Genomic DNA, 26,818 nt, shown 5'->3' with positions numbered 1-26,818 from the left:
ATGACATACAGATGGCTAGCAGACACATGGAAAGATGCTCAACATCACTCATCATCAGGGAAATACATACACATCAAAACCACAATAAGATACCATATCACACCTATCAGAATGGCTAAAATTAACAACAAAAGGAACAAAAGATGTTGGTGAGGATGCAGAGAAAGGGGAACATTCTTGCACCGTTGGTAGGAATGCAAACTGGTTCAGCCATTCTGGAGAACAGTTTGGAGGTTTCTCAAAAAGTTAAAAATTAGGGGTGCCTACGTGGCTCAGTTAGTTGAGCATCCTCTTGGTTTGGGCTCAGGTTAAGATCTTATGGGTTATACGACAGCCCTACATCAGGCTCTGCACTCAGTGTGGAGCCTGCTTGGAATTTTCTCTCCTTTCCCTCTGCCGTCCCCTCCCCCCAACACACACACACACACTCTCTCTCTCTCTCTCTCTCCCTCTCTCTCTTTCTAAAATAAATATTATTAAAAATAAATAAATAAAATTTTTTAAAGTAAGAAACAAAGCTACCCTACAATCCAGCAATTATACTACTAGGTATTCATCCATAAAATACAAAAATACAGATTCGAAGGGGTACATGCATCCTGATGTTTATACAGCAACAGCCAAACTCTGGAGAGAGCCCAAGTGTCCATCAACTGATGAATGGACTAAGATGTGGTATATAGGGGTGCCTGGGTGGCTCAGTGGGTTAAGCCTCTGCCTTCAGCTCAGGTCATGATCCCAGGGTCCTGGGATCGAGCCTCTCTGCTCAGCGGGGAGCCTGCTTCCTCCTCCCTCTCTCTGCCTGCCTCTCTGCCTATGTGTGATCTCTGTCTGTCAAATAAATAAATAAAATATTTTTTAAAAAAATAAATAAAAAGTTGTGGAAATTTGTTTAAAAAAAAACGATGTGGTACATATACACAATGGAATATTACTCAGCCATCAAAAAAATGAAATCTTGCCATTCACAATGATGTGGATAGAGCTATAGTGTATTACACTAAGTGAAATAAGTCAGAGAAAGAAAAATATGAACTCACTGGTATATGGGATTTAAAAAAGAAAACAGATGAACATATGGGAATGGGGAAAAGAAAAAAAGAAGAGGGAAACAAGCCATAAGAGACTCTTAACTATAGAGAACAAACAGAGAATTGATGGAGGAAGGTGAGTGGGGGGTGGGTTAAATAAATGTGTGACGGGTATTAAAGAAGGCACTTGTTATGATGAGCACTGGGTGTTGTAAGTAAGTGATGAACCACTGAATTCTATTCCTAAAACCAGTATTACATGGTATGTTAACCAAGCAAAATTTAAATTAAAAAAAAAAGATTGTCAGGCCAATAAGGATACATAGTATCTTCTGGCATATTCTTTCTTTTTTAATTAACACACTTCTAATTTTATTGCTAGGAAAAGAAATCTTTAATACATTTACTGATTTTACTGTTTGATATAATAGACATTCATTATAGAAAATTTGGAAATATATTAAGGGGAAAACAAAATTACTAATAATTCCACCACCAGGAAAAGATCACTGTTACCATTTTGGGATATTTAAAGCATCATAAAAATATTTTTTAAAGGTATTTTAAAGTATCTTCTATACATTTATTTACATTTCAAAGTATAAAAGGATACTCTGGTTGTATTTGAGATTCTATGTATAAAACCTACGTAAATATATAAATACATATAGAAGTAAAAATGACTGTGTCCAACACCTTTTTAATTCAGATTTTAGTAATATCTCTGTGCTAATCTCTTTTTCAATTGTACAAGACAGATTTAGAGTTATCAGGTGATACCACTAAAATTTGCATTATTGATTGCTCATAGTGAATTTTAGTTGACTAGCTTGTTAAAAAAAAAAAAATCCTTGGGGTTAACACCAACTTATGTAACATTTTATCAAATTCCAAAATTAACTGAACTAGACGAATGGTGGAAATGAACTTCAGATCCTCCCCCAACATCTGCCACATTTAAATCAATCTATTTAATTTTAAATTATTGGTTTTATAGCTGTTTTATTTCCATCAGTATATTTATCTTGGTTCAATCGTTGTATAATAATGGCTTTTACCTGGTTTTATGTATATATGTATTTAAACAACAATACAATATCCATCCTAAAGAGAGAGAAAATCATAAAGAAAGACATTTATTCAGTTTAATTTATAAATAACAGCAAATGTCCAATAAGCAATCTAAATGCCCAAAGAGTAAAAACAACCATGGGAAAATAACACTCAATGGAATACCACAACATAGTCACTGAAATATACTTCAAAGTCTCATTTTACAGAGTAATCTTCTAACTTTTCTCCATTTGCTATATTGTTAATGTTTCTTTTTCACTTTTCAAAACTAAATTCATTGTGTCAGAATACATCTCGGTGACTTCCTGTTTCTCTGTAAGTCATGTTTACATAGTAAATGCTAATTAGGAAATACACAACATTCATGCTGGATTCCTAACAGCACCATACTTATTAGCACCTCCACATCTTCAATGCCAACATAATGGCTGCAGGAATAACATTCCTGAGAGCAACTTAGAAAAACCACAAGTATTTTCGATTGGACTTACTTTCATCATTTTCTCCAGCCTCAGATGTCACAGTAATGGTGAAACTGGGTGGATTTTCTGATAATACTGCAAGAAAATATACACAGGTTTTAAGTTATTAACATGTCTCTTAAGGCAAATGCTTTCCTTATTACCAAAATACCACTACACAGTCCTGGAAACTGATCCCTAGTCTGTATTTCCATTTCCACAAACACAGACTGAACTGCACATTCAAATAATAAAACACTTATCAATTTTCTATTTATATCAAGGGTTACCTTTCATTTGGAAAAAATATATATATCTATGGTAGACTCTTGGGAGTTTTATCCAATCAATTAAACTAATTAAGTAATTTACCTTTTAATTCAAAATTTCCATCTATACATGGAAAATTACATTCTAAAAAATTCCCAAACAGAATGACAAAAAAGTTTGATGTTTCATCAGAAACTATCCACTGACAGTATTATCACTAATTTGTAAACTTATATATTCTAAGCTATAATTCAGAATCTCCATGACAAACAGTAAATATTAACTTGTTAACAGTTGTGTCTTCTTTCTCTTTCTCCCACATCATCCCTAAAACCAAACTTTATTCTTCCCCCAATCATTAAGTCTCTACCATCTTTCATGGAATTACAAAATTAGCTATGAATCCCAATATCAAATTGCTTACAATTTGTTAAGCAAGTCAGGACATGCAAATCAACACTTATATAAATAAGAAAGCATATATACCATCTTACAGCCTGATGCCTGACAGTATATAGGTTTATATCTCTTCCCCCACAAGAATACTATAAAAATTATAAGAGCTCCTAGCTCAGTGCCTGGCAGTATCTAGAAATTCCACAAATTCTAGCTAAATGGTAGAGCTAAAACAATGGAATGAAAGCAGAAAAACAAAAACAAATTAGACTTATATTCAGAACCATTAGAAGAGTAAACAAGAAAAATACAGGCCACCTGGGATTGCTGCTGAGCCCCTGAGAAAAGCCTGTGCCTCACTCCAGCCCTGGGAAGCACTGGCCCCTGTTAAGGTTGGCAGCAGCTCAGCAACCTCTTTCTGAAATGAAAGGGCAAGGAGATCTCTGAAGAAGTCACCAAGGAAAATACTCAGTTTTTCCTACTTAAGAACTTCTGAAGCTTTCATAAATATTCATTATCAATAAAATTTTCAAGACATATACCTTCGTTTTAATTGAAGTTTAAAAGTACTTGAAGCATGATGAACATCTATGATTACTATGAAAGTATCTGTCAAGAAGGTAAGACTCACTGGACTCATATTTTAATAGGCCTCGGATAGTCCAGCCCACGCTAAAAAAAAGTCCCTGAAAGGTAATTAAAATAAAGCTTTTAAAATATGATTGACCCTTTTTAAAATTTTTTAATGTGTATAAAATATATTTGATGCATCTCATTCCTACTTCTTTTCATGACCAACTTTAGCATTCATATGTCATCAAATGTAAAATAGCAACTACAGAAATAAGGGTTCAACTCAATGACATTCCAACTGATTACCACTTTTAGGACTCCATGAGGCCATAATTTAAGGGTCATCTATACCTAATAACAGCTAACATTTATTGAGTACTACTCTGGGCCCGTGTGGTACTACACATTTACACAAAGATCGTTAATTCTTACACCAAGACCACGATATTACATTGTTGCCATATGATACCAAATTTAAGATACTATCAAGTAGGAGATGCACGCCACTTTATGTACTAAGAAAAAAAATCTGCCAATTAAACTTTAATTATAATCAATTACAAGACAAATTCCTATTTAGACATGTTAAAACATAGAAATGTCTTAGAACCAATTAAATATAGTATTACCCCAATTTCACAGATGTAGAAACTGAGATAAAAGAGCTCTTAAATACTCTGCTCAATGTTATTCAGCTAGTAATTGGAAGAAGTGAATAAACTATATTGAGTTTCATGTAAAAAGAGAATGTTTTTTCCTGCTGAGAAATTCCGGCAAAGTCACTTGAGCTAGACTGTGAATTAAGGCATATTGTAAAGATGGAGAAAAGAAATATAAGCAACAGAAACATGGCAGCAAGGGCATAATGGTTTAAGGAATATATATGGAAGAAGAAATTATTCCGTTTGGTGGATGTATATGTGGGAAAGAAAGCTACTTGAAAAAATACTGCTGAAAGTTTAGTTGTAGACAATGATATTTTTTCTAGCAGAAGCAGTATGGGCAGAATTGTATTTCTAAACATAGGAAGATAAGTGTAGCAACAGAGCATAAATTGGAAGGAAAGAAACAAGACCAGAGGCAGGATGAAACTAGATAGCTATTAAGATCATCCCAGTAAGGTTAATGAGGTTCTGAACTAGGTTAGCAGCCATGGGAATCACAGGGAACAGGAAGGACTCTTCATTCCAAATTTGCAGGCAGAGGATGGTAGCACCACTAACAAAAAGCAAAAAATACAAAAGAAAAATCAGACATGATATACTTAAATGACACAGGAAATTTCAGTTGGAGATATCGAGTATGCAATATGCAATAAGAAATGGGCAAATGGAGCTAAAGCTATTAGACCAAATGAGATCACCAGAGGAAAAAAAAGAGAAATAGGGCCAACAGCGACTTTGTAAGGAATCCTAAATTTGGGAGAAAAAAGTACGAGCATAAAAAAATGCCAGAGAGAAAAACAAAAGCAGCAGCCATGAGAGGTCAAAACAAACTCAAGAGAAGCCTATTTTATTTGTGAAGACATCCCAACTATTGAGATCCAGTTATGGTATGGCACCGTTTACAATGTGTACTATATGGGTCTGTGAAGCTCTGTCAGGGGGAAATTGGCGATGAACCACCGGCCTACAAGATCAGATCTAAATCCCTAACAAGGCCCTCTGCAATCTGGTCCCTGCTCACTTGTCAGGCTTCATTTTTCATGACTCTCAGTACTCATTTTATGTCCTAGGCATATCAAGCCATTTTCCCTTTAAATACATTTTGCTTTTGCAGAGTCCTGCTTTTCCACATGCTATGTCCCTTCCCCTGGTCTCACCCACTTGTTAGTTCCTCATCACCCCTCAGTTCTCCAAAACAACCAAGACCCTCCCCTTTTCCTGTGCTCTGGCTGTATCCTCCATGAAAGAATCATCACATTATGTTGTAAATTACGTATCTAATGTCTCTGGTAAATGAGGACATGGGCTGCTAGCAAGAACATCACTGAATTGCCTGACCTTCAGAAACATAAAGAATAGGGAGGCAAGACAGACAAGAAGCTGATAGACTCTTAATCCATGAAAAATCACGATGAGAGGCACGTTCAGCAAATAACTAGAATGAAGAACTGTGGGGCAAAAAGTTTAAGGAAAGAAAGAGGACTTTCAGAGGGCAAAATTCTAAAGATGACCTTAAAGATTGCATGCTCTCATGCAATTGAAGGAAATGGAAATCAAAACTGATCACCAATAAAGACAAGGAATTATGAAGCCGTATTATTAGAAGAATCAGCAACTAAGATGGTAAATTTCTAGGAAAGAGTATCTTATATTTAATAGTTAAAAAGTATTTGCATACTTTGTATTGCTCCCCATTAAACACATATGGAAACTAAAGATTGGAGAGGTTGTAAGAGTTGCCCAAAGACACAGAGCTCATACCCACTACACCAAGCTGCCATTAGAGAGAAAAAAAAATGTGAGCCAGAAACAACAACAAAAAAGGATACTGGAAAACACTACTTATATCCCCTACTATCTTATCTACTCACCCCATCTTCTAGTGATACCACTTTTAACTGAGCATATTAACCACCCAGAATAAAGACTATATTTCACAGCCTCCCTTCCAGTTAGGTCTCACCAAATGACTAAGTTCCAGCTATGGAGATGGAAGCAAATAAGTTCTTTGACAGTTTCCAGGAAATTTACTTAAGAAACTGCTGTCTTTGGCTTCTCCACCTCCCCCCCCATTCCTACTTCTGGAAAGAAATACTGCCATCTTCACCATGAGGTAGAGACTACATCTTAGGAATGGCAAGGAACTAAGATGCAGCCTGGGTACCTAAGGAATTTTTGGACTAGAACTACATAACTATCTTTTATTTGCAAAACAAATAAAGTTTACCATTTTAAATTTACTTTTATTTATTTAGAGAGAGAGCATAAGCAGAGGACTGGGGTCAGGGGGTGGGAGGTGGGTACAGAGAGCAGAGGGAGAAAGAATTTCAAGCTGACTCTGAGCTAAGTGTGGAGCCCAATGCAGGGCTAGATCCCATGACCCTGAGATCATGACCTGAGCCAGCATCAAAAGTCAGATGCTTAACCAACTGAGCCACCCAGGAACCCCTAAACTTTTACCTTTTTAAAACCATTGCTTTTGGGGGCTTTCTGTCACAGCTGAACCTAATCCAAGGAAAGGAAAGGAAAGGAAGGAAAGGGGAAAAGGGAAAGAGGAAAGGGAAAGGAAAGGAAAGAAAAAAGAAAAGGAAAGGGGAAACGAAAAGATAAAGAATATTCCAAAACTTGGAGGAAGCTAACATAGGAATGGGGAAGTTATTTAACTGGACTTGCAAAGATGAATGTTTCATCAGCACTTTGATAAAGGAATAATCCCATTCTAATGCATTACTGTGAGTTGGGATAAAATTAGCCTTCACTAAAGATGTCGGATTTCCACCACTGTAAGTGAATCAAAATATTTTTGAGAAGAAGAATAAGGCTGCTGGGCATAGTGGAAGGAACCAGTGAGCAAGCAGGGGAACTCTTAAGCGATAGAGGGGCAGATGATGGCAAACTGGACAGAATTAAGGACAAACATAATGGAGGTAATAGCTCAAAGGTACGCTAAAGGGACACACACGAATGACATCAAGGTTTTCACAAAGAACTAGACAGCCCAGATTAAAATAAGTCCCTGTGGTTCTTAGGGAGTGTCTCAGAAAAACTGCTTTTAAAAGATGACTTCTGCCCCATCTCTAGGATGCAGTTCTAACTGTTAAATGCTCATGGATGCTACTTAGAGGTACTGACACAAGTAAGTACAGAATTACGTACCCCTCTTTGTAAGACCAAATAGAATTAAGGGAACTTGACTTTTGGTTAGCTCAAAGCCAACCAATGTGTTTCAACAAAACTCCCCATAGTCAGAGATTTTGATACAGAAATGGAAATAACCAAATTCTACTACCTTAGCAGGGCCTTGTCAAGTGAAGCACTACTGAAGGAGAATGTGGTATCAGGAGAGTCCATTTATATTTTGGAAGACTAGTTGTTAGGAGGATTGGATCAATGTGCAATCAAGCTACAGAACAGGCAAAAAGAAGAAACTGTATTATGATTTGTTATAATTCACAACAAATTCAACAGTGGACCAAAAGTTCTTTGCAAATAGTCAAGCAATCAATTCTGAGGTTAGGCTAGGTCTATGTGGCTAGAACTATGGGCTAGTTGAATTGTGCCTCTTAGAGCATCCACAAAGGGATCATGATGTGCTTAACAAAGGTTTCTCTGTCAAGCACCAAGTTCTCTATTAAAAAAATACACACACACACACACACACACACATATATACACATATATATACTTCCTTCATCAAGAGCATTGAGCATTTACCACATCTAATATTAAATGTGATTCAAAATGAAATTAGAAAACTGTCCATCAGTGTTCCTTGACAAACTGACACAAGCAAGCTCTCTTCTTAAATCTGGTACAAAAATAGGAAAGTATGAAATCATCAATACAAAAGAAGGCTGTAAACAGTAAACCTTACAAATCCTCATGATTCCAAAAGATCTAACATGGAAGAGTTTTATTCCAAACTCCTCTGCCTTCTCCCTGAGAGGTTTCATAAACAACATGATCACGAGTAAGGCAAAGTTCCTAAAGAACTATAAATCAAGACATCTTATTTTAATTTATTTATTGCAAAGTTTTAGGAATACTGGTAGGAATTAGAGACAGATGGGCTCAGCTGATAATGCAGAATACTTGAATGCATCAAAGATTCATAAATTGTCTTTTGTTGCCCTAGCTCAGAATCCTCAAGCACTTTTGCATCTGACAAGAATTTCACATACTGAACTATATCAGAGCTTAGTGTAATTTGAAAGAACCATAAGATTGGTTTAGGATTTAAAATGTATCACTTTTTAAAATGCTTATAGGCACAGTATTTAATGAGGGATACCTTATGTCCATAGAAAAGACTAGCACACCTTATGCTTTAACTCTACCTACACAGTGCCAATTACATTTCCAATGTGCTAGAAATAACCAAACGTCACGATTAAGAATATATCCAGCAACTGACCCTATATTCTCTTTTATTTAGACATTGATATATAAGAAAGGATAGAGAAGGGAGCCAGACTCCATCCACACTCACCCAGTTAATGACACTCTCAAACCCCTCTTCACTCATCCCCTTAACATCCTCACAGCACAGCTGTACTGTTGGTGAGAGAGAACATGAACAGGACTGGAGCTATACAGGGGTAGCTGAGAGACATCTGCCTGTTGGCAAAGCAGAACAAAATTTGCTACCATTGCAAGCAGTGGTCAAAAGGTGGAGCTAAGAAAACTAAGCTAAACAAGGAAAGGGAGAGGGATCGGAGTTGAACATACCTTACATTCTGAATTCTGACAATCAGTGATGGACAACAAAGGAAGGGACAGGAGCTGTAAATCCCACAAACCTAGGTTCTACTCACTTACACTGGCTTTACTGGATCACTCCTCAAACACTGAGTGTCATGCGAGAAAAGCCGTATTGATAGCGTTACCTTGCGGCACTTTCAAAACCATCTGAAGCACGGCTTAATACAGAAAATTCTCTTCCCTTAAAACATACCGAATGAGTTTCTCAATAATATTTTACAGTAGCCCAACCTATCCAGTAATCTTCTGCTCCCCTTCATCCCAGCTGGAGCTAGATCCCAAGTTCCACAGGTCTGCAAAGTGAAGGAAGAGGAGGGGGGTCCAGACCTAACTCTTAGTACCAGTTCCGCCGCTAACTGCTGGTCAGACCCAAAGCAAGCCACTTACCCTCTTCCTGCGCCTCCATTACCTTGCTTGTAGCAACGCGTCCAGGCCAATATCCCCCCCCTAACAAACGTGAATCTGCGGTGGAGCTGAAATTTGTGCCACATCATTCACTGGGCATTCACAGAATATTTAAAAAAAAAAAAAAAAGACAAATCCCAGGGATTCTCAAAACTGCTTCTTCTGGGTAACTCTGAGAACAGCACTCTGAACCCCCATAAACTTTAAAACACCAACATATGAAAACAGCTTCTACCCAAGTAAAAGTGAAAATCGACACCTCTGCAGCTCTAGAAAAACTACTCCCACTTGGAGTTATCTGTTTTCGTGTTTTTTCATTAAACCTCGTGTCGCTGTTAAGTTCCACAGAAACCAAAGTGCACCCAATTCAATTCCAGGCCTAACACTCTCCAGGAACCTCGCCAGTCTCTCCCGGACTTTCAGATCTCAGGGAATAAACCGAGAACGGGAAAAAGCTGTGGAGTTACTCCTAAGTGCCTGAACACTTCGGGAAAAGAGGGTGAAGAGAGAGTAGCGGGCGAGGTGGCCACGCGGCCTCGCTGCCCCTTTCTTCACCCTCGCCCGGGAGGCCGAGGGCTCCGGCCCATCCCACTCCACCCCGGGGCCGCTCCAGGCCCGCAGTCGCGGAAGTCACCTGTGAAGGAGTCGGGATAGATGGACTCTAGAGCCTCCAGCTCATTGCGCTGCTCCTCGCCGTAATCTGTCATCGTGGCCCTCGCTGCTGCCCATGGACCGCCCAGCCACCCAGGCGGCGCGCTGCTGCTGGGACCGCGGCCGCACCAGGAGAGCCTGCAGCAGCCGGACGGGCGCAGGCGCAAAGTCCCCGGCTGGGAGGCCCGGGGCCCAAAGCCAGGCCGGGCCTGCTGAGCAACAGCCCCGTACGGGCCTAGCCTGCTCTCTAGTTCCGCGTTCGACTCGTTAGGCCTGGCCAGCGGAGCACTGCGAAGCTGCCGGGCGCACCGACGCTTGGGATTTGCTAATATGGAAATGGTACCCGGCCGGGCATTCGCTACGGACACCTGGGGCCGATTCCTGGGCTTTTCAAGGCCTGAGCCTGAGAAGCCACTCAGCGCGACACCATCGATCGATGGGTCTAGACTTAACGCCGGCCACGCGCACCGAGGCGGGACAAGGTGGCTGCGGGAGGTACGCGCGGTGCGTCCGCGAACTCGGCCGCTTCCGGTTTCCGGTTTGCGACCCCTTGGCCGAGGCGAGGGGGATCCGTGCACCGCATAACTCGGCTTATGGTGGCGTCCGGGTGGTTTTTACGCTTGTCGAGTCTCCCAGTTCCTTGGCATCCCAAGGGAGTTGTTTGAAAAGCCGACCAGGGTAGGCTCCAGTGGGCAGAGAAGCAGAAATTCTGCTCGTGCTAAATGAGCATGGTATTTTTAAAGAGAAGACTGAACTATTTATATTTTGTGTTTACAGTAAAGGAACATGGATGTGTTAAGTCAAAAGGGAACATGGGGAAATATAATACTCCCAGCATATTAAAAGATGATAACATTCTTTGTAATTTCCTTCGTTTTCTGTATTAAACTGATTTCACTTGTGTAGTGGGGGTAACAATTTTTAAGTAAGTTCCCCAATGATAAAGTCTCTTAAGTTTTCTCTTGTTAAAATGGTAATGTACTATGGACCAGAAATCATCTTGATCTTCTATTGGGAAGTATTACTTAGAGCAGAGGAATACGTTAAAACAAACGTATTCAGGTACACTTTGGTACTGATTCTGTGTCTTTAAGAGTTGGTTTGGGGCATTCTTTTAGACTTTGAGGTGAAAAGTTGGGAACTCTACTGCCGGTGGTGAGAATCAAATAAAATACAAGAGTTAACTTTGCAAATATAAGGTGCCTATCTTTCTGGATATCCTGAGTTCACAGAAAACAATGATTTGTTAGGGAGGGGGGGTGGAGAGCTGAACAGCAGAAGAGTCAGTTCAAAGGTCCTAAGGTGAGACCCCACTTGGTATTTTGGAAGCCAAGGTAACTAATGCACATTGAACTGGGGGATGAGAAGGAATTTGCAGATCCTGTGGGATCAGGATTTGATGTGGTTTGTTAAAAAAAAAAAAAAAAAGTCAAAAACTGTTTTTGACTAGAACAACAGGAAAGATGAAGCTCCAGTAACCAAATTGACAGGTAATGACAGAATGAGCTTGGCGCAGAAGTTGATAACGCCTTTAAATAATGGATCAAAGAAAAAAGTAAAATTTTAAAACTTTTCCTTATGTGATAAAAATCTATCGAAGTAGAGGAGGTACAGCAAAACAACAAATTTAAGGTTTATATTCAAAAAAAGATTAATGTTGGTTGCAAGTTTTAACTTAGTAAATGAAGTGCTCCTATGTTTCACTACTAATAGAATTTTTGGTTAAAAAAAAAAACCTTTTTTCAAGCGTGTTAGCTATATTCACTACAAAGCCTTCATATTTCAGAATGTTCATGTGGCGGTTTTATTCTGTTTCTCAATACTGCAGATAACTGCCTTAGAGAGTTCTAGTGCTAATGTAATCAAGAGAGCACCCCCCCCCCCCGCCCAAATCTTCTTTATCACATCACTAGGAATTTTTTTTGCATTTTTAAATTTTATTTTTTATTTATTTTCAGCATAACAGTATTCATTGTTTTTGCACCACACCAGTGCTCCATGCAATCCGTGCCCTCTATAATACCCACCACCTGGTACCCTGACCTCCCACCCCCTGCCCCTTCAAAACCCTCAGATTGTTTTTCAGAGTCCATAGTCTCTCATGATTCACCTCCCTTTCCAATTTCCCCCAACTCCCTCTCCTCTCTAACTCCCCATGTCCTCTGTGCTCTTTGTTATGCTCCACAAATAAGTGAAACCATATGATAATTGACTCTATCTGCTTGACTTATTTCACTCAGCATAATCTCTTCCAGTCCCGTCCATGTTGATACAAAAGTTGGGTATTCATCCTTTCTGATGGAGGCATAATACTCCATAGTGTATATGGACCACATCTTCCTTATCCATTCATCCATTGAAGGGCATCTTGGTTCTTTCCACAGTTTGGCGACCGTGGCCATTGCTGCTATAAACATTGGGGTACAGATGGCCCTTCTTTTCACTACATCTGTATGTTTGGGGTAAATACCCAGGAGTGCAATTGCAGGGTCATAGGGAAGTTCTATTTTTAATTTCTTGAGGAATCTCCACACTGTTCTCCAAAGAGGCTGCACCAACTTGCATTCTCACCAACAGTATAAGAGGGTTCCCCTTTCTCCACATCCCCTCCAACACATGTTGTTTCCTATCTTGCTAATTTTGGCCATTCTAACTGGTGTAAGAAATCACTAAGAATTTTTTTGTTGATCTCTAATTTCATTTCATTTTGACAATGACAAAGACACTTCACAGATGCAGGAAGGCCCTTTACTCCCTGAAATGGGGGAATTGTTATGAGGCAAACTGGCTTTCTTTTAGTGTTTCATTTTTAATATATAAAGATGTTAGAGGATAGGAGTGTTTCAAGCTCTGCAGATAGGCAAATGGTGTAGGGAGAACATTACAGGATCTGAGGCCAGAAGTGAGAAGCCCAGCTTTAGCTACTTATAAGCTAAATAAGCTTATAAGATCATTCATAGAACAGGAAATAATGCAAATTCAAAAATAGGATATTAGTGTTATTTATAATTTTGAATGTATAGAATATCTTCTGAAGCACCTCTGCTCTCTGTTGCTGTTCTCCATTCATCCTCATTACTAAAGAATACTGTCCCTAAAATATTTGTCTTACTCATTTGTATTCATCTAAGTTTCTTTGCAAGTAATGCAAACTCTCAGTTGCTATTTCCTAATATTATCAGTCTTTAAAAACTGTTTTGGTATTTTTTACTTGTCTATGCCTATGAATTTTCTAGGCACTCTTCACTACTCTCAGATGCACAGAATTTCAAATTGCCTATTTAAAGGTTAATCCTAATTCTTTTAGTTCTTGTGGCTAATGTTTCATTTAGCCAGGTGTCCCAACACTCATCACTAGTCACAAGTACAAATAGCCATATGAAATTCTAATTTTGTGTCCTCTGGAGTGTTCCCTTGAAGGGTAGTGATCCCAGTATCACTTCGAGCCTAACACCTCCCTACTTACCCCTCATTTACAATCTGCTTTAACTCAACATGGGAGTCAGAGTGATCTTGCTACAGTGTAAATCAGGTCATGTCACTGTACTCATAACTGACCGCCCCCCCCCCCCCAAACTGAAGGCCCGTCTGGCTTCCTTAACCCTCACCTGCACATCTTGTTACCCTTTTGACCTTATCTCCTACTGCTCTGCCACCTATTTTCTGGTCCTGCCACACTACCCTCCTTACAGTTCCTGCAGCATGCAGTGCAGATTCTCCTCCTGACGTCTTTGCACTTGCTTTCCCTCTGGTTGGCATGCTCTTCCTCCCCTACCTACATGGCTCCCTCCCTCACTTCCTTCAGGTTTTTCCTCAAATGTAACTCTCCCTGAGGCTACCTTGATTACCTGGCTTAAAATTACAATCACTCTTCTCAGTATGCCCTATCCTCTTTACCTAATTTTATTTTTCTCATGGCATATTAAAATTGCACTAGAAATATGTATTCATATTATTCTCCCCCATTTCTATCTCTCTCTCTCTCTCTCTCTCACACACACACACACACACACTCACACATACCTTTTCTTTGGATTTGAAAGAGACTGGGTGGAGAAGGAGAGAAAGTGAAGGAGCAAAAATATAGAAGAAGATAGGGTTAGGGAGATACAATATAAATTACTTAAAATGTAGAAGGAAAATGAACTTGAGAGTTAAAAAACACTTAAGTCAAATTATTTTTTGGCTTCTTGTGAGAAAATATAGTGAAGGGTTGAATCAGCGGCACCCCAAGGGTATGTAGTTTCCGGGGCAAACATGTTTGGGGGGGGGGGGTCTATCTATATAAGCAATATTATTAAAAGGTGTATTTTAAAAATTCATGGGCAAAGTAAGATATGGTGATTTACTGATAAAGATTTAAAGTAGTAGAAACATGTATGCATTTCTTTGTTTAATCAGTGAGCATGAAGGTTGTCTGTACTGCCCCATGTACCATCTCTTCACGTTCTTTATCATGAAATACACTGCTCCTATCTAACTGACTATCTCCCACCATGAAAAAAAGAAAAAAAGTAACAGTGCTGTTACTACTCAGAATGCCAAGACTCTTTGTAACTTCTACTGAAACAATCAGTTCTTGTTTCTGCAGTATCCTAATGCCATTAAGGTAATGTTGGCCATATCCTTCTCATTAAGTTCCATCATCCAACATGTTGCTCTTGAGTACTGGCTTCTAGTGGTTTTCTCAAAGAATGTGCTCTTTTGTTGATGTCCACAAATGCAAGTCTTACCCAGAAGTATGCCAGAAAATGAGAGTGATCATTTGTTTTCTAGTCACACTAAACTTACTACACATCTTCCAACCGTGTCTTGATTTCTTCGGGCCTGGATCACCGCATCCCTAGAATGGGATCTCTTTCAGTGTCAGCAGCACCATACCTTCCAGGTGGGTGGATCCGGTTCAGCAGTTGCATTGGCCAGCAAGAAATGCACTTGACTAGCCCGGGAGAGCACAAAACCACCACATGATCTGGGGCTGGGGAGGACAGCCATCCGAAGGGCCAGTTGTAAGCCTCAGAGGACTTGAAGCACCACCCCAGTGGTCTACCAAACCCAAGGCACATAGCTTGTGCTTGTCCCTACCCGGGGTGCCAGTGCAGTGCACTTGAGTTAGGGACCTGCAACCACCCCACTTTGGGTGCCATAGACATAGTGGGGAATACCCCCAGCTCCATGCTCCAGGAAGGAAAGACTTGGGTCCACCCAATGAGGTCCAACTCCAGGAGCGCCATATGAGGGGGCTCTAGAAAATTTCCAAGAAGGAGCTCAAAACACCCAATGCCCTGATGGCAAGTGGTACTGAAATGCATACCGAATTATACTATTCTTGCTCCACCATTTGGATAGTTTTTTCCTTTGGCTTTATCGTCCCCACAAAATACAGATCTTTCTCTGGTCTGCTAGGACTTCATAGGATCTGTAAAATTATATTGGAATAAAAATGCTTATTTTGTAGGCAGCTTTCTCAAAGTCAAGTTAAAGTGAAAGAATGAGAAGCATAACCTAAATAATAAGCCCATTTTTCTTGATCTCTAAAATTTATATAATCAAAAAATACCACATAGATCCAGATTTGCCTTCCCCCCCTCCATTGGTATGTGTTTTCTCATAGTTCAGTTCCTACAATATGTCTATGTTATGAAATAATTCACAGTACATAGTTCTGTTGATGTCACTCCCTGGCAACTAAAGAAAAATATATTTAAATGTTTTGTATTTGTAGTTTAGGCTGAAATATCTATTGATACCTAAAAAATGTGTATCCAGCTGTTCTTTCTGCATTTTAGAATACCTTCAGTTCTAACACATTATTTATAAAGTATTCTATTATAGATTATTTATTTACCAGGAGCAAGATTTGCCTAGGGCAGAGCATCAGTGCATATAGAATCCCAGGATACTTGTGCTAGAAATTACCTTGAAGAGGTCCTAACCCAGGACATGTCATTCATGACCAGCTTGTGGGTTCATAAATTTCCTGAAATGCGTTGGTAGGTATATTAGTTTGATGCCCCTGGAACAAATTACCACAACCTTGGTGGCTTTACGCAGTGCAAATTTATTAAAGTTCTGTAACTATAAGAATAGTATATAATTCTGACTTGTCTGACACCAATTACACAGGTCTCAGTAGGCTGAAGTCAAGGTATTATTGGGGCTATGTTCCAGAGGCTTTAGGGGAAAAATCTATTTACTGTGTTTTGCAGGTTCTAGAGGCTGTCTGCCTTCCTTTGGCTCATGACCCCCTCCATCTTCAAAGCCAGCAATGGCTAATTTCTCGGGTGTCACTCTGATACTCCTTGATACTCCTTTTGGGTTTTCACTTTGCCTTTGCTGACTATGCCCCTCTTACAAGGAAGCTTATGATTACTTTGGGCCCCCCAGGATAATCTGGGATATATCTCCATTTCAAAATACTTGATCACATCTACAATGGTTCTTTTGCCATGTAAAGCCCAGCATAACATTCACAAATTCCAGGATTCTAACATCAACATCTTTGGGGAGACCATGATTTAGTCTACCCTAGTGTGTAAACTCTGAGACCAATGAGCCCATCTCCATGTGTTTTTCTGCAAAATAGCTTGCCCCGTAATGGCTTTTCAAAGAGATCTGTGACTTGATATAGTTTAATCACTCCCACAGTTTTGTCACCCTCCCTGTCTCATGTAAGGGAACATTAAAGTCCCAGAGAGATTGACTTATCCAAAACCATATGAATGAGAGATGTTTCCCAGACTCCATTTTTGACCCTTCATGACTAGAGCCTGCCAAAAACAAGTTGGCAGACGATAGCAGTGTCCTGCCCATTCCGTGCATGGAAAGAATGCCTGAGCCTCCTGGGAAGCCCGCAGTTTGCGGCTAACAGAATTGGTGCCACTGGCTGTAGCGTAGCTCAGATCCAAAGTGATGCCCCAGTGAGAGTGCACATCTCACTTTGTTAAGAAGCACAGTGCCTTGAAGCTGAGCCTGTCTACCTTCAGGTACAGTGGAAATGGAAAGAGAGGGGCAGAGATGTGATAGAGTACCTTATTGTCAGAGCTCAGGGTGTTTGAGTTATTCACTTTCAGACATAGCAGGAGAATTCTTCTGACACCTGCAAGGCCTTGGAAGGTTGATCAGCTGTCTGCTGTTGCTGTATTCCAGCATAGTACTATGGAGTGCAGGATCAGAAGTCTGACTGCTAGAGCCAGATTCTATCTCTATCACTACGAGTCTGTGTCCTTTGGCAAATTGCTTGACTTCTCAGTATCTCAGTTGCTTCATCATTAAAATGGGGGGACTTACTTTACTGGGATAAGATAGGCTTTAGGGATTCCAATTATGAATGTTTCCATAGTTCACCAGTTATGTCAGTGAGACAGCATTTCCTATGTGTAGAATTTCACATACACAAAATTGCTTCACATTCTCTGTTATTCACGCCATTTCAGCAAGTCATATCAGAATATATGATTCTGTTTACCAGTTTGTTGCAAAGAGTAAATGGGATAAATTTGTTTAAAGTAGCTGGCATATAATAAATACTACATACTATTTTTACTACTATTAACCACTACTACAGATGGGTGCAGATACTTGTCTTGGCCACTGGGGACAGCAGAGGAAACAACACTTCGAATCCATTTCTGTCTAAAGTTCTGGTGTACTGAGATTAAAGAAGTTTAAATGTACCTGGTGGTTAGTGCAGAAAAATAATTCAGTTCGGAAATGATATAGTTTGCCTCTCTGGAAACACTGTTCATTGATCTTTGGTCCACCAGTCCCATTTATAGATGTGTGCCCCACAGCTAAAGGATAAAGTTGTGTAGCTATGTAGCTGAGGACAGCCTGCCGATATCTGTTCTTTAGTTACCAGGGCTAAATTTTGGTAGATTTATTTACAAGCTAATATTATATTGCTACACTTCATATTTTGAGGTAGCAAATAACTACCTAGTCTTGCATTTGAAAGGCCTTTTGTCGACGGTGATATTTTAAAGTTTTAAGGTCAATGTGGTTTTCCTTTGCACTAAACCAAATGCAGAAAGCACTTTGGAAATTCACTTTCTTGTTTCTTATTACAATCCTGCATTTGAATTTTTTAATAGAATTTGAGATTGGGAACAGAGAAAGGAGACAAAGAAGATAAATGTAAGTATGATTCTGCAATTTGGCTTTGGAAAACATAAAGCTGGATAAAACACATCTAAACATTTATATTGCATTTGTCTTCCAGAAAGGAGGCAGCTTAGATTGTGGTGGTGGGATGGGGAGCTGACAAAGTCAAAGTTAAGAAATGAGCAAGTCTGTACATATGCCAACCCACAGCATTTGATGTAGTAGCCAAAAGCATTTGGTAACAAAATATAAGGTAGTATTAGCATATAATTGATTTTAATTATATGTCTTAAAATTACATATATCCACTAGGCATTAAGAGGAGGAAGTACAATGTTCTTAATGGAAAAGTCTTGTCTAACTGGCTGTGGAACAAAAGAATATTCTGGACAAACACACATATACACACACACAAATGTACATACACATACACACATACACACACACATGAATGAGAATTTTATTTATTTAATTGGAAATGGGTAGTATACAATGAAATCTTCAGGGATGTAAACCACCCTTCAAACGCTCACGTAGTGGCTGTAAAGCATCTGAAGCCATGTAGAAAAGCCAAAGATTACTTTAATCCTTTGCTAAAAAGCGCTAGTGGAAGATCATGATTACATGATTTAGAATATAAACTGTGCGGGGCACCTGGGTGGCTCAGTGGGTTAAGCCGCTGCCTTCGGCTCAGGTCATGATCTCAGGGTCCTGGGATCGAGCCCCGCATCGGGCTCTCTGCTCAGCAGGGAGCCTGCTTCCCCCTCTCTCTCTCTCTCTGCCTGCCTCTCCATCTACTTGTGATTTCTCTCTGTAAAATAAATAAATAAAATCTTTAAAAAAAAAAAGAATATAAACTGTGCATGTCATAGTCTGAAGGAGTTTGGTGTAAAATGGGCTTCCAGAATCTAGTAAAAAGAAAATTTCCTGGTGTTACTGTATATAAACAACTATTATCATCTTTCTAATGATGTAATGCTTTAACTTTATATACTCTTTGATCCTTCTGTTAACTGAAAATCTTATTGGAGAGTATGTACTATGGCATAATCCCCCAAAACTAATAAAATAATTCTGAGCATGGTGTAAAGTGTTGATTGAACTATTCTGTCCCAATACAGAGGAATTTCAAAAACTCCCAGACAAATAGAGTGATAGAATTTTAGTGCTGGAGGAGACTGTGGAGAACAAAATGGACATAACCTTCCATATTTACACAGCTCATTTACATCAGAGCCAAATGAGGACCCTAGTCACCTTCTACAACTTCTCGGGTTTTTTTTTTTTTTTTTTAAGGATCCCTCTTGTAATATCAAGTCAGCCAGTCTTGTGTATGGATTTATGTGATAAAGTTGGAATAGCTTTCCTCAGCCACTTTAAAAAGTTCAGTACATTAACATTCTTTTGAAAGTGGAACACCAGCAAATGTCTTTAGACAGAAAATTAGAAAACTTAAATATTAGAAGTATGAAGTCACAGAGAAGAGTCAGGTGGGTCTCCCCTTTCGGAGTTTTAGACAACAGATGTACAAATGTAGGTGGCAGTCTCATATCCCTCAACAGATTTTGAGTGCAAGGGTACAAACTGATCATGAGAAGACACAGATAGTGTCTCTGCAGTAGAGACACACTGCACAGAAGGGAAGCTTTCTAGAATAAACTTTATATGTTGTGGCTATAAAAATGCTCCTAGTGTGGAGCTGCTATAAATAACATTTATGATACTAACGATGATAGAATAATGCATCATCATCCCCTGGTTATGGCAGAATGACTCAAGACCTTCTTGCATGGGTTTCTCCCTTACATGTTATCAGCTTAGAAAGGACTTTTTTTATTCTAGTTCCCAAAAGGTCAGATATTTAAGATCAAAAGAAGGGACAGAAACAAGTGAAAAGTTGCTGAATATTAAAGAGGTAGAAATAAAGAAAACTAGAAATTAGAGATGGGGGAATAATGATAGACATGGAACACAAAGAGAAAGGGAGAAAGTAATGTGTGTTGGCACTTATTTTAGGAAAGGCACTGTGCTGAGCACTTTGCTTATATTATCACATTTAATCCTCACCACAGCTCTATGAAGTAGCTATTATGTGCAGATAACAAAATGGCCTTCAAAATATCAGTTTTCCCACAGCTAACCAAGTAACAGAACCAAGATTCCCATTCTAATATGACTTCAAAATCCATATTGTTTTAATCAAACCAATACAGGCATCACCAGACCACCACAGAGATTTCAAAAAGAGAGATTAGCACAATGATCAGATAAACTGCTTTCGGAAGAAGCATCTTGAATGGACTTATTTAAACAAATATCAGAAGAGACAGAAAAGATGAAGGGATTACACTGAAACTCCATCATCACGAGAGTGAAGTATCTTTTAAGCAACCTGAATCTGTTAGAGCAACCTGAGGTGCTATAATCAAGGTTTTAATTCAATCCCTTCTGGTTTGCTTTCCTCATTATCCTCATCCACCCTATCTCTAAGGAAGCTGTAGTGACCTTGCAAGTCCTCACCCATGCAGAGAAGACTGGGTGCTGAAATATCTCTCCAGTCCTGACACGAAGGAATACGGATGTGTCTGACATCTTCCTTTCCAGGAATGAAGCCGAAGAGTTTCTTTATGCGCTGCATGATGAGGAGTCGTGAATGTTGCTCGGCGGCTTGTTCAAAGAGCTCCCTCTCATTGTGGAGGTGGTTGGTCCAATAGCAGTGCTGCAGAGATGTGAGGGGAGAGCAGCACCTCGCCAACCAGCGGGAGACTAGGGCAGCGATGGTTGCCAGGGTGATCAGAATCCAGCCCAGCATCTTGATATAGTTATTTAAAAGAAAAGCAGAAAACGTAAATATAGTAAGTATCAAAGGAACAGACCCCATAAGAAGGATTCCTGAGAAATAAACTGTGGGTAAGAAATTTTGGTGGGGGGAAGCCTAGGTGGTTCAGTCAGTTAAACATCTGCCTTCTGCTCTGGTCCCAGCCTCCTGGGATCAAGTCCCACATCGGTCTCCTTGCTCAGCGGGAAGCCTGCTTCTGCCTCTGCCTGCCACTCCCCCTGCTTGTGTGCTCGCTCTCGCTCTCTCGCTCTCTCTCCCTGTCAAATAAATAAATAAATAAAAATTTTCCAAGAAAAGAAAAGAAATTTGTGGGGCACCTGGATGGCTTAGTCCTTAAGTGTCTGCCTTCAGGGTCAGGTCATAATCCCAGAGTCCTGGGGTTGAGCCCTGCATCCAGCTCCCTGCTCAGCAGGAGGCCTGCTTCTCCCTCTCCCACTCTCCCAAGGCCTCTGCTTGTGCTTCCCCTCTCGCTGTCTCTCTCAAATAAATAAATAAAATCTTTAAAAAATTTTGAGATCACCTATTTTAAAAAAAAACAAATTTGTTTTTCTAGTCTTTGAAATAATAACAAGGTACTGATCACTTAGTATGGATATACGCATGATGGAGAGAATAAGCCCAACCATTTCAGTTTGGTTTGGGGACTACAAAAGATATTGACCTGTTAACTTGGAATGGATTAAAACTACTGTCCTTGAAGTGGCAGATGCTATAATTCACCAATTACTCTTGTGTAGGATACATAAACCATACTCTTTGGTTTTAGCTCAACTTTCCTCCCCAACAATTAGGGACAGGTCAAACATCCTTTGGGTGCTTAATAACTATTTGATAATGAGATAATGATGGTGATGAAAATGATGATATGATAGATAATAATGGTAGCTTCCTAAGTGCCTTCTTAATAATGTGCTAACAGGTATCCATTGATATTTCTTCCTGAGTTGCTCTTACCTTTTATTTTTCGTGATCAAAGAAGACACTTATGTACCTAAATGGAAAGCACCTTATTATTTTCCTTTTCCTTTCCTTCCTCCTTCAAATAGTTATTTGCTGACCAGTTTTATGATTCATTTTTGAAATATACTGTGAAAGGAAAATTAACTATATTTTATTTACATTTAGTGCCCTCTTTGAAAGACTGACATAATGGCTGTTTTCTAGTCTTAAAACTCTTTTTTTAATTATTCTTTTTTCAATAATTAGCTATTATTATGTAAAGGAAGAGAGGCAAGTTCCACAGGTATAAGGAAGCCAGCAGTCAGCAGCCTTAGTCTGGGAGGTGAAGGTCTCTCCCCCAGCTTGTGATTCACCAGTAGGCCTGGAATTACCAGTGTGAGCTCAGCAGAGCTGCTGCACTCAGTGGAGGCTAAAATCTACAAAGTGACACTCACAGCAATTTAATTTGAGAGAGGACAGCACAGTGGAGGAAAGGCCATCTGAGATGCCCATTAATTCATCAGCCATAATTTATTGAGTCCCAGGTTGACCTTCCACCATGTTCTATACATGGTTGTTGGTGATGTGGACTCAGATGTGAATAATTTAAGATATATTCACTCTTTCCACAGTCTTTAAGCCTAAAGAGGGAGACAAAATAACAAACTAGGAAATATGGTAAAATGTAATCGTTTCTTGTATCAGTAAGCACAGTGGGAGAGAAGTGAACTCATCTTAAGGAAGAGGAGGATCAGGGAGTGCTTCCCAGAGGAGATGATGTTCATACTTAAATATTAAAGGGTAGTTCACCAGATGCAAGAAGTTGAGGAGAGCTCTAATAAGAGAAGAAGAAAAATAAGAGCATGAAGAGTTAGGAGAACCTCAACAAGTTTGTACCTCCAGGGTCATAAGAGTCACGTAGAAAAGTGGTCAGAAACCAGACACTGAAGGACCTTGTATTTCATGACAGGATTCTGGATTTCTGATTGGGCTAATCAAAAATCATCAAAGAACTTTATACGGGGATTGGGAGAGGTGGTGCTCATCATTCAATTTGCATTTAGAAAGATAATTTTGGCATGGCTGTGAAAATTGATTAAAATTGGGTAAAACTCATGTCAGGAAGCTACTTTAGAATGAGGTATGGGCAGAGAAAGGGTTTGAACTTAATATGATCTTGTGGCCAACTCAGAAAAATCAAACAGAAATACAGTGTATATTCTTCAAATGAGATTGAAGTTCAAGGTGGTTGTAAAGGAAAGACAGCCTGGTGAAATGGAAACAGTATGACTTTTGACTATCTCAATCAACCATTTATTAGCTCTGTGAACTTATATGAGTTACATTAACTCTTTGAGCTTTGGTTTCCTCATCTGTAAAATGGGGTTGATTATACCTCTCTCAAGAGTCTAAGGATTAGAATTAAATGTGAACTGTTTATGCAGTAATGATAAACATCTTAATAAATATTAGTTTTGTGGCCATTGATCCAAAAGCATCCACTGGCTGATGACATTCTGAACCATAAAACTATCTTTTCACAGAAGTCTTTGTATGCATCAAATAAGACATTTTATTTTCACTTTAAGAAAATCTTACCAGAGGCACCTGGGTGGCTCAGTGGGCTAAGCCTCGCCTTCGGCTCAGGTCATGATCTCAGGGTCCTGGGATTAAGCCCTGAATCGGGCTCTCTGCTCAACAGGGAGCCTGCTTCCCCATTTCTCTCTGCCTGCCCCTCTACCTACTTGTGATCTCTCTCTCTCTCTGTCAAATAAATAAAATCTTAAAAAAAAAAAAAAGGAAAATCTTACCACTGTGTATTACATGTTAGTTTTTTTTTTTTTTTTTGAGCAAGAACATTTTTGAAAGCTTAAAATTGCCTCACTGATTATTTGACTTTTCACCTATCTTCACGTAAGTCCTCTGCCTGAGCTCTAGGGCTAGTGTAAAATGTTGAGATGGAGCCTACCATAATGAGATTTCTAATTTTGCTTAAATAGGGCTATGCAACACACAGTATTCTATGTGCTGATAACAATTTTTCTTCAACAAAATAACACTAGCACTTCTAAATTTTAATAGTTAAAAAGTGATGAGTGAAAAAGTGTATGCCTTTGCAATAAAGAGTTTAAAATTAATGTATTTTTATTGTATTGTAGTGGTTTACAAATGTGCTTTTTATCCCAGATCCCTCGGAGAAAGTGATGAATGCCAGTGACTCTCTGTATTCACAAAATACACTTACACTTCTTAAATTTAACCTGTAAGTACAGTAGATACAGGTCTTTTCCCTGACTCCTCCCACCACTTCACATAAACTGGTCTGAGGACATTAAATTTAGAGCTATCACTGGAATTTATTTTAACCTCTAATTTAACCTCTAATTTTAGATAAAATTTTAAGACACAAGAATGAATATTTCAGAATATGCAAGGTGGAATGAGGTAATTTAGTATTATTATTATTAAAATATCAAAAAGTGTTTGTTTTTAATATGGAATGTGGACACAAGGCTGAGCCCTTTAGATGTATTAGCTCATTTGTTACTCACCCCAACCTTATGTGGTAGACCTTGTTAATATCACCACTTTACAGTGGAGAAAAGTGGAAACACGGATAAGTTATATGACTTGTTCAAGGTTTTGCAGGTTAATAAATGGCAAAGCAAGATTCCAACACAGGTCTGCTTACTCAGAAGCCCAACATCCTAACCGTGTGTATATAGCTGCTCACTAAAAATCACTTTGGTGGATGGCATTGAGTTTGTGTACTCAGATAACACGAGAAGCATTAGGAATGTGAAATGTTTCCAATGGCTGTGGTTAAACTGGGATACCATAGCAAGAAAAAAGAAAACAAACAAACAAACAAAACCAAGAACTTACTTGTGACTGGTATCTGTGCCGGAGAGCTACTTCATCTCTTACCAGGATCATGTCAGATGGAGCTGATTTGCCGCATGGAAACCCAGCCAGGATCTCCTTCCGTTTGTTGACGCTGACATTGTCAAACACAGAGTAATGGTCCACAGGTGCAAATTCACTTGCCGCACATTCATAGTAGGTGCCTGTCAGCAGGGTTACAGCCAGCCACGTTAATGGCGCAACAAGTGCCCTCCCGGTGATGCTGAAGAACTGAAGACAGGCCAGCTTGCGCTCCAGAGGGCTGATTCTCCGCTGAGGAGGGCCACAGCTGCAGCAGTATTCACTGGTCATGGTCCACATTTGGCTTCTCAGAGCATAGCCAGCAACCAGAAGGATCAAGGCTGGAATGACTAGAAAAGCAGAACCATAGTAGAAATTTTTCCCAACCTGACAGGGACAACTGAAGGTAAAAGAGGAGAAAAGCTGTTGCGCACCAATGGTCGAAGCAGCAATTAAAGAATTCATAAATGTTCCACTTCTCTGCAGGGAAGATACGATATTGTTGAGAGTCGGGCTCATTGTTGGGAAGCTCTGACACAAATGGCCCTTTCTGATCATTACACTCCACCAGCTATAACCATTTTATGGGATCTTACTGGTTTAACTGGCTGTGTCAAGTGACCCAACATCCTCATATGTTTAAAGGATTCTAGCATCTTTCCTTGTGTAGTTTGTGAATCCTGAGCTAATTAATGGACTTCAGATTCCACCCGGGAAAAACTAGAGAAGAGAGTCATCTGGAACGAGGGACAGGAAAAACTGCTGCAGCATATCTTTCCACTAAGAAGAGAATGGCTTGCTTGCAAAACAAACTGCTGCCGTCTCTCCATGTGGTGCTCTGTGGGACACGACCTGCTCGGCACCAGCAAATAGAGCATTGGAAGCAAAACAGAGAACATTCTTACCCTTTACTAGACCAGGATTTAGTTACCATAAAATTATGACACAAGGCATAACAGAAATTATCAAATAATAGAGTAATCCAAGCTTTAGGGCTGTCTGGAACGTCCATAACCTAAGAGTTCTGCCAGAAGATCCCAAAAGCTTTCCCCAAAAGAAGAACAAGACCTAGGTACCCCTAAAGCCAAATCACAACACAAATATTCTAATTTTGCATAAAAGTGCAATTTGTATTGATAGAATGTAATATAATAATGTGTTGCCTTGTAAGTTAAGTTGAAATTTTGTTTATATGCTATCTTTTTGTCACATGAAAATGTGATACTTAGGCATTGGTAAAATTAAGTATCTATGAAAAGAAATAAAATAATCAAATACATGAGGTGTTTTCTATATTTATTTAATCAGAAAATATTTATGATATGACTTCTATAAAGAAGGCACTGGACAAGGCTTGTTTGGGTTAATAAAAAGTGAGTAAGATATAATTCTCTTCTCAAACTCTCAACTGGGTGTGGCTAAATACATATTACTGAATTAAAACATAATGCTGAGGAATTCACCCAAAGTATACAATCAAGTATTACAGTATAAAATAACATATTTTAAAAACCAATTCAAGGAAACAAAAGACAGATTAAGCAACTCCATAATAGGAGTCCCAGAAGGAAAGAAAAATGAAAGGATAGGCAGAGAAACAATATTTGAAGAGAAATAACTGAGAATTTGGCAGAATCGACAAAAGTTCTCACATCAGAAGAGTGTTAGATGTTCTGAACAGTGCAAATAAAGAAAAATTGACATATAAACATGCCACAGTAAAAC

General features: G+C 39.2%; 2 protein-coding genes across 6 annotated transcripts in view; both read right to left on the bottom strand.

The window, feature by feature from the left end:
• The window catches only part of RWDD1 (RWD domain containing 1), a 30,182-nt gene extending 19,136 nt beyond the window's left edge, over window positions 1–11,046 (bottom strand). Inside the window, exons 1-4 of one of the 5 annotated variants that reach the window (XM_059400595.1) lie at window positions 10,271–10,360; window positions 8,960–9,087; window positions 7,760–7,873; window positions 2,597–2,662 (exon numbers count right to left, since the gene is read on the bottom strand). In XM_059400595.1, the coding sequence (XP_059256578.1) occupies window positions 2,597–2,605 (9 nt within the window). In that variant the 5' untranslated portion in view covers window positions 2,606–2,662; window positions 7,760–7,873; window positions 8,960–9,087; window positions 10,271–10,360. Of the gene's footprint in view, window positions 1–2,596; window positions 2,663–3,547; window positions 3,651–7,759; window positions 7,874–8,959; window positions 9,088–10,270 lie in introns of those variants that run through there. The other 4 variants (XM_059400596.1, XM_059400594.1, XM_059400592.1 and 1 more) reach the window with 4 other exon arrangements.
• A 9,769-nt stretch (window positions 11,047–20,815) lies between these two features.
• On the bottom strand, window positions 20,816–25,612 carry CALHM4 (calcium homeostasis modulator family member 4). The gene is made up of 2 exons (XM_059399114.1): window positions 25,055–25,612; window positions 20,816–21,202 (listed from the first exon to the last, which is right to left on the bottom strand). Exons 1-2 carry the CDS (start codon window positions 25,610–25,612, stop codon window positions 20,816–20,818), a joined length of 945 nt encoding a protein of 314 aa, XP_059255097.1.
• Between the last annotated feature and the right edge of the window lie 1,206 nt (window positions 25,613–26,818).

This window comes from Mustela nigripes, chromosome 5, assembly GCF_022355385.1.
Source record: "Mustela nigripes isolate SB6536 chromosome 5, MUSNIG.SB6536, whole genome shotgun sequence".
Taxonomy (NCBI): Eukaryota; Metazoa; Chordata; class Mammalia; order Carnivora; family Mustelidae; genus Mustela; species Mustela nigripes.
This window is presented reverse-complemented; position numbering and strand designations above follow the sequence as displayed.

What these genes read in the sequence shown, in the direction of transcription:
- CALHM4 (XM_059399114.1), bottom strand. Translation starts at nt 25,612, where the DNA reads ATGAGCCCGACTCTCAACAATATCGTATCTTCCCTGCAGAGAAGTGGA. An exon ending in GGCACAGATACCAGTCACAA is followed by an intron (nt 21,203 to 25,054) that starts GTAAGTTCTTGG and finishes AACTATATCAAG; the next exon opens with ATGCTGGGCTGGATTCTGAT.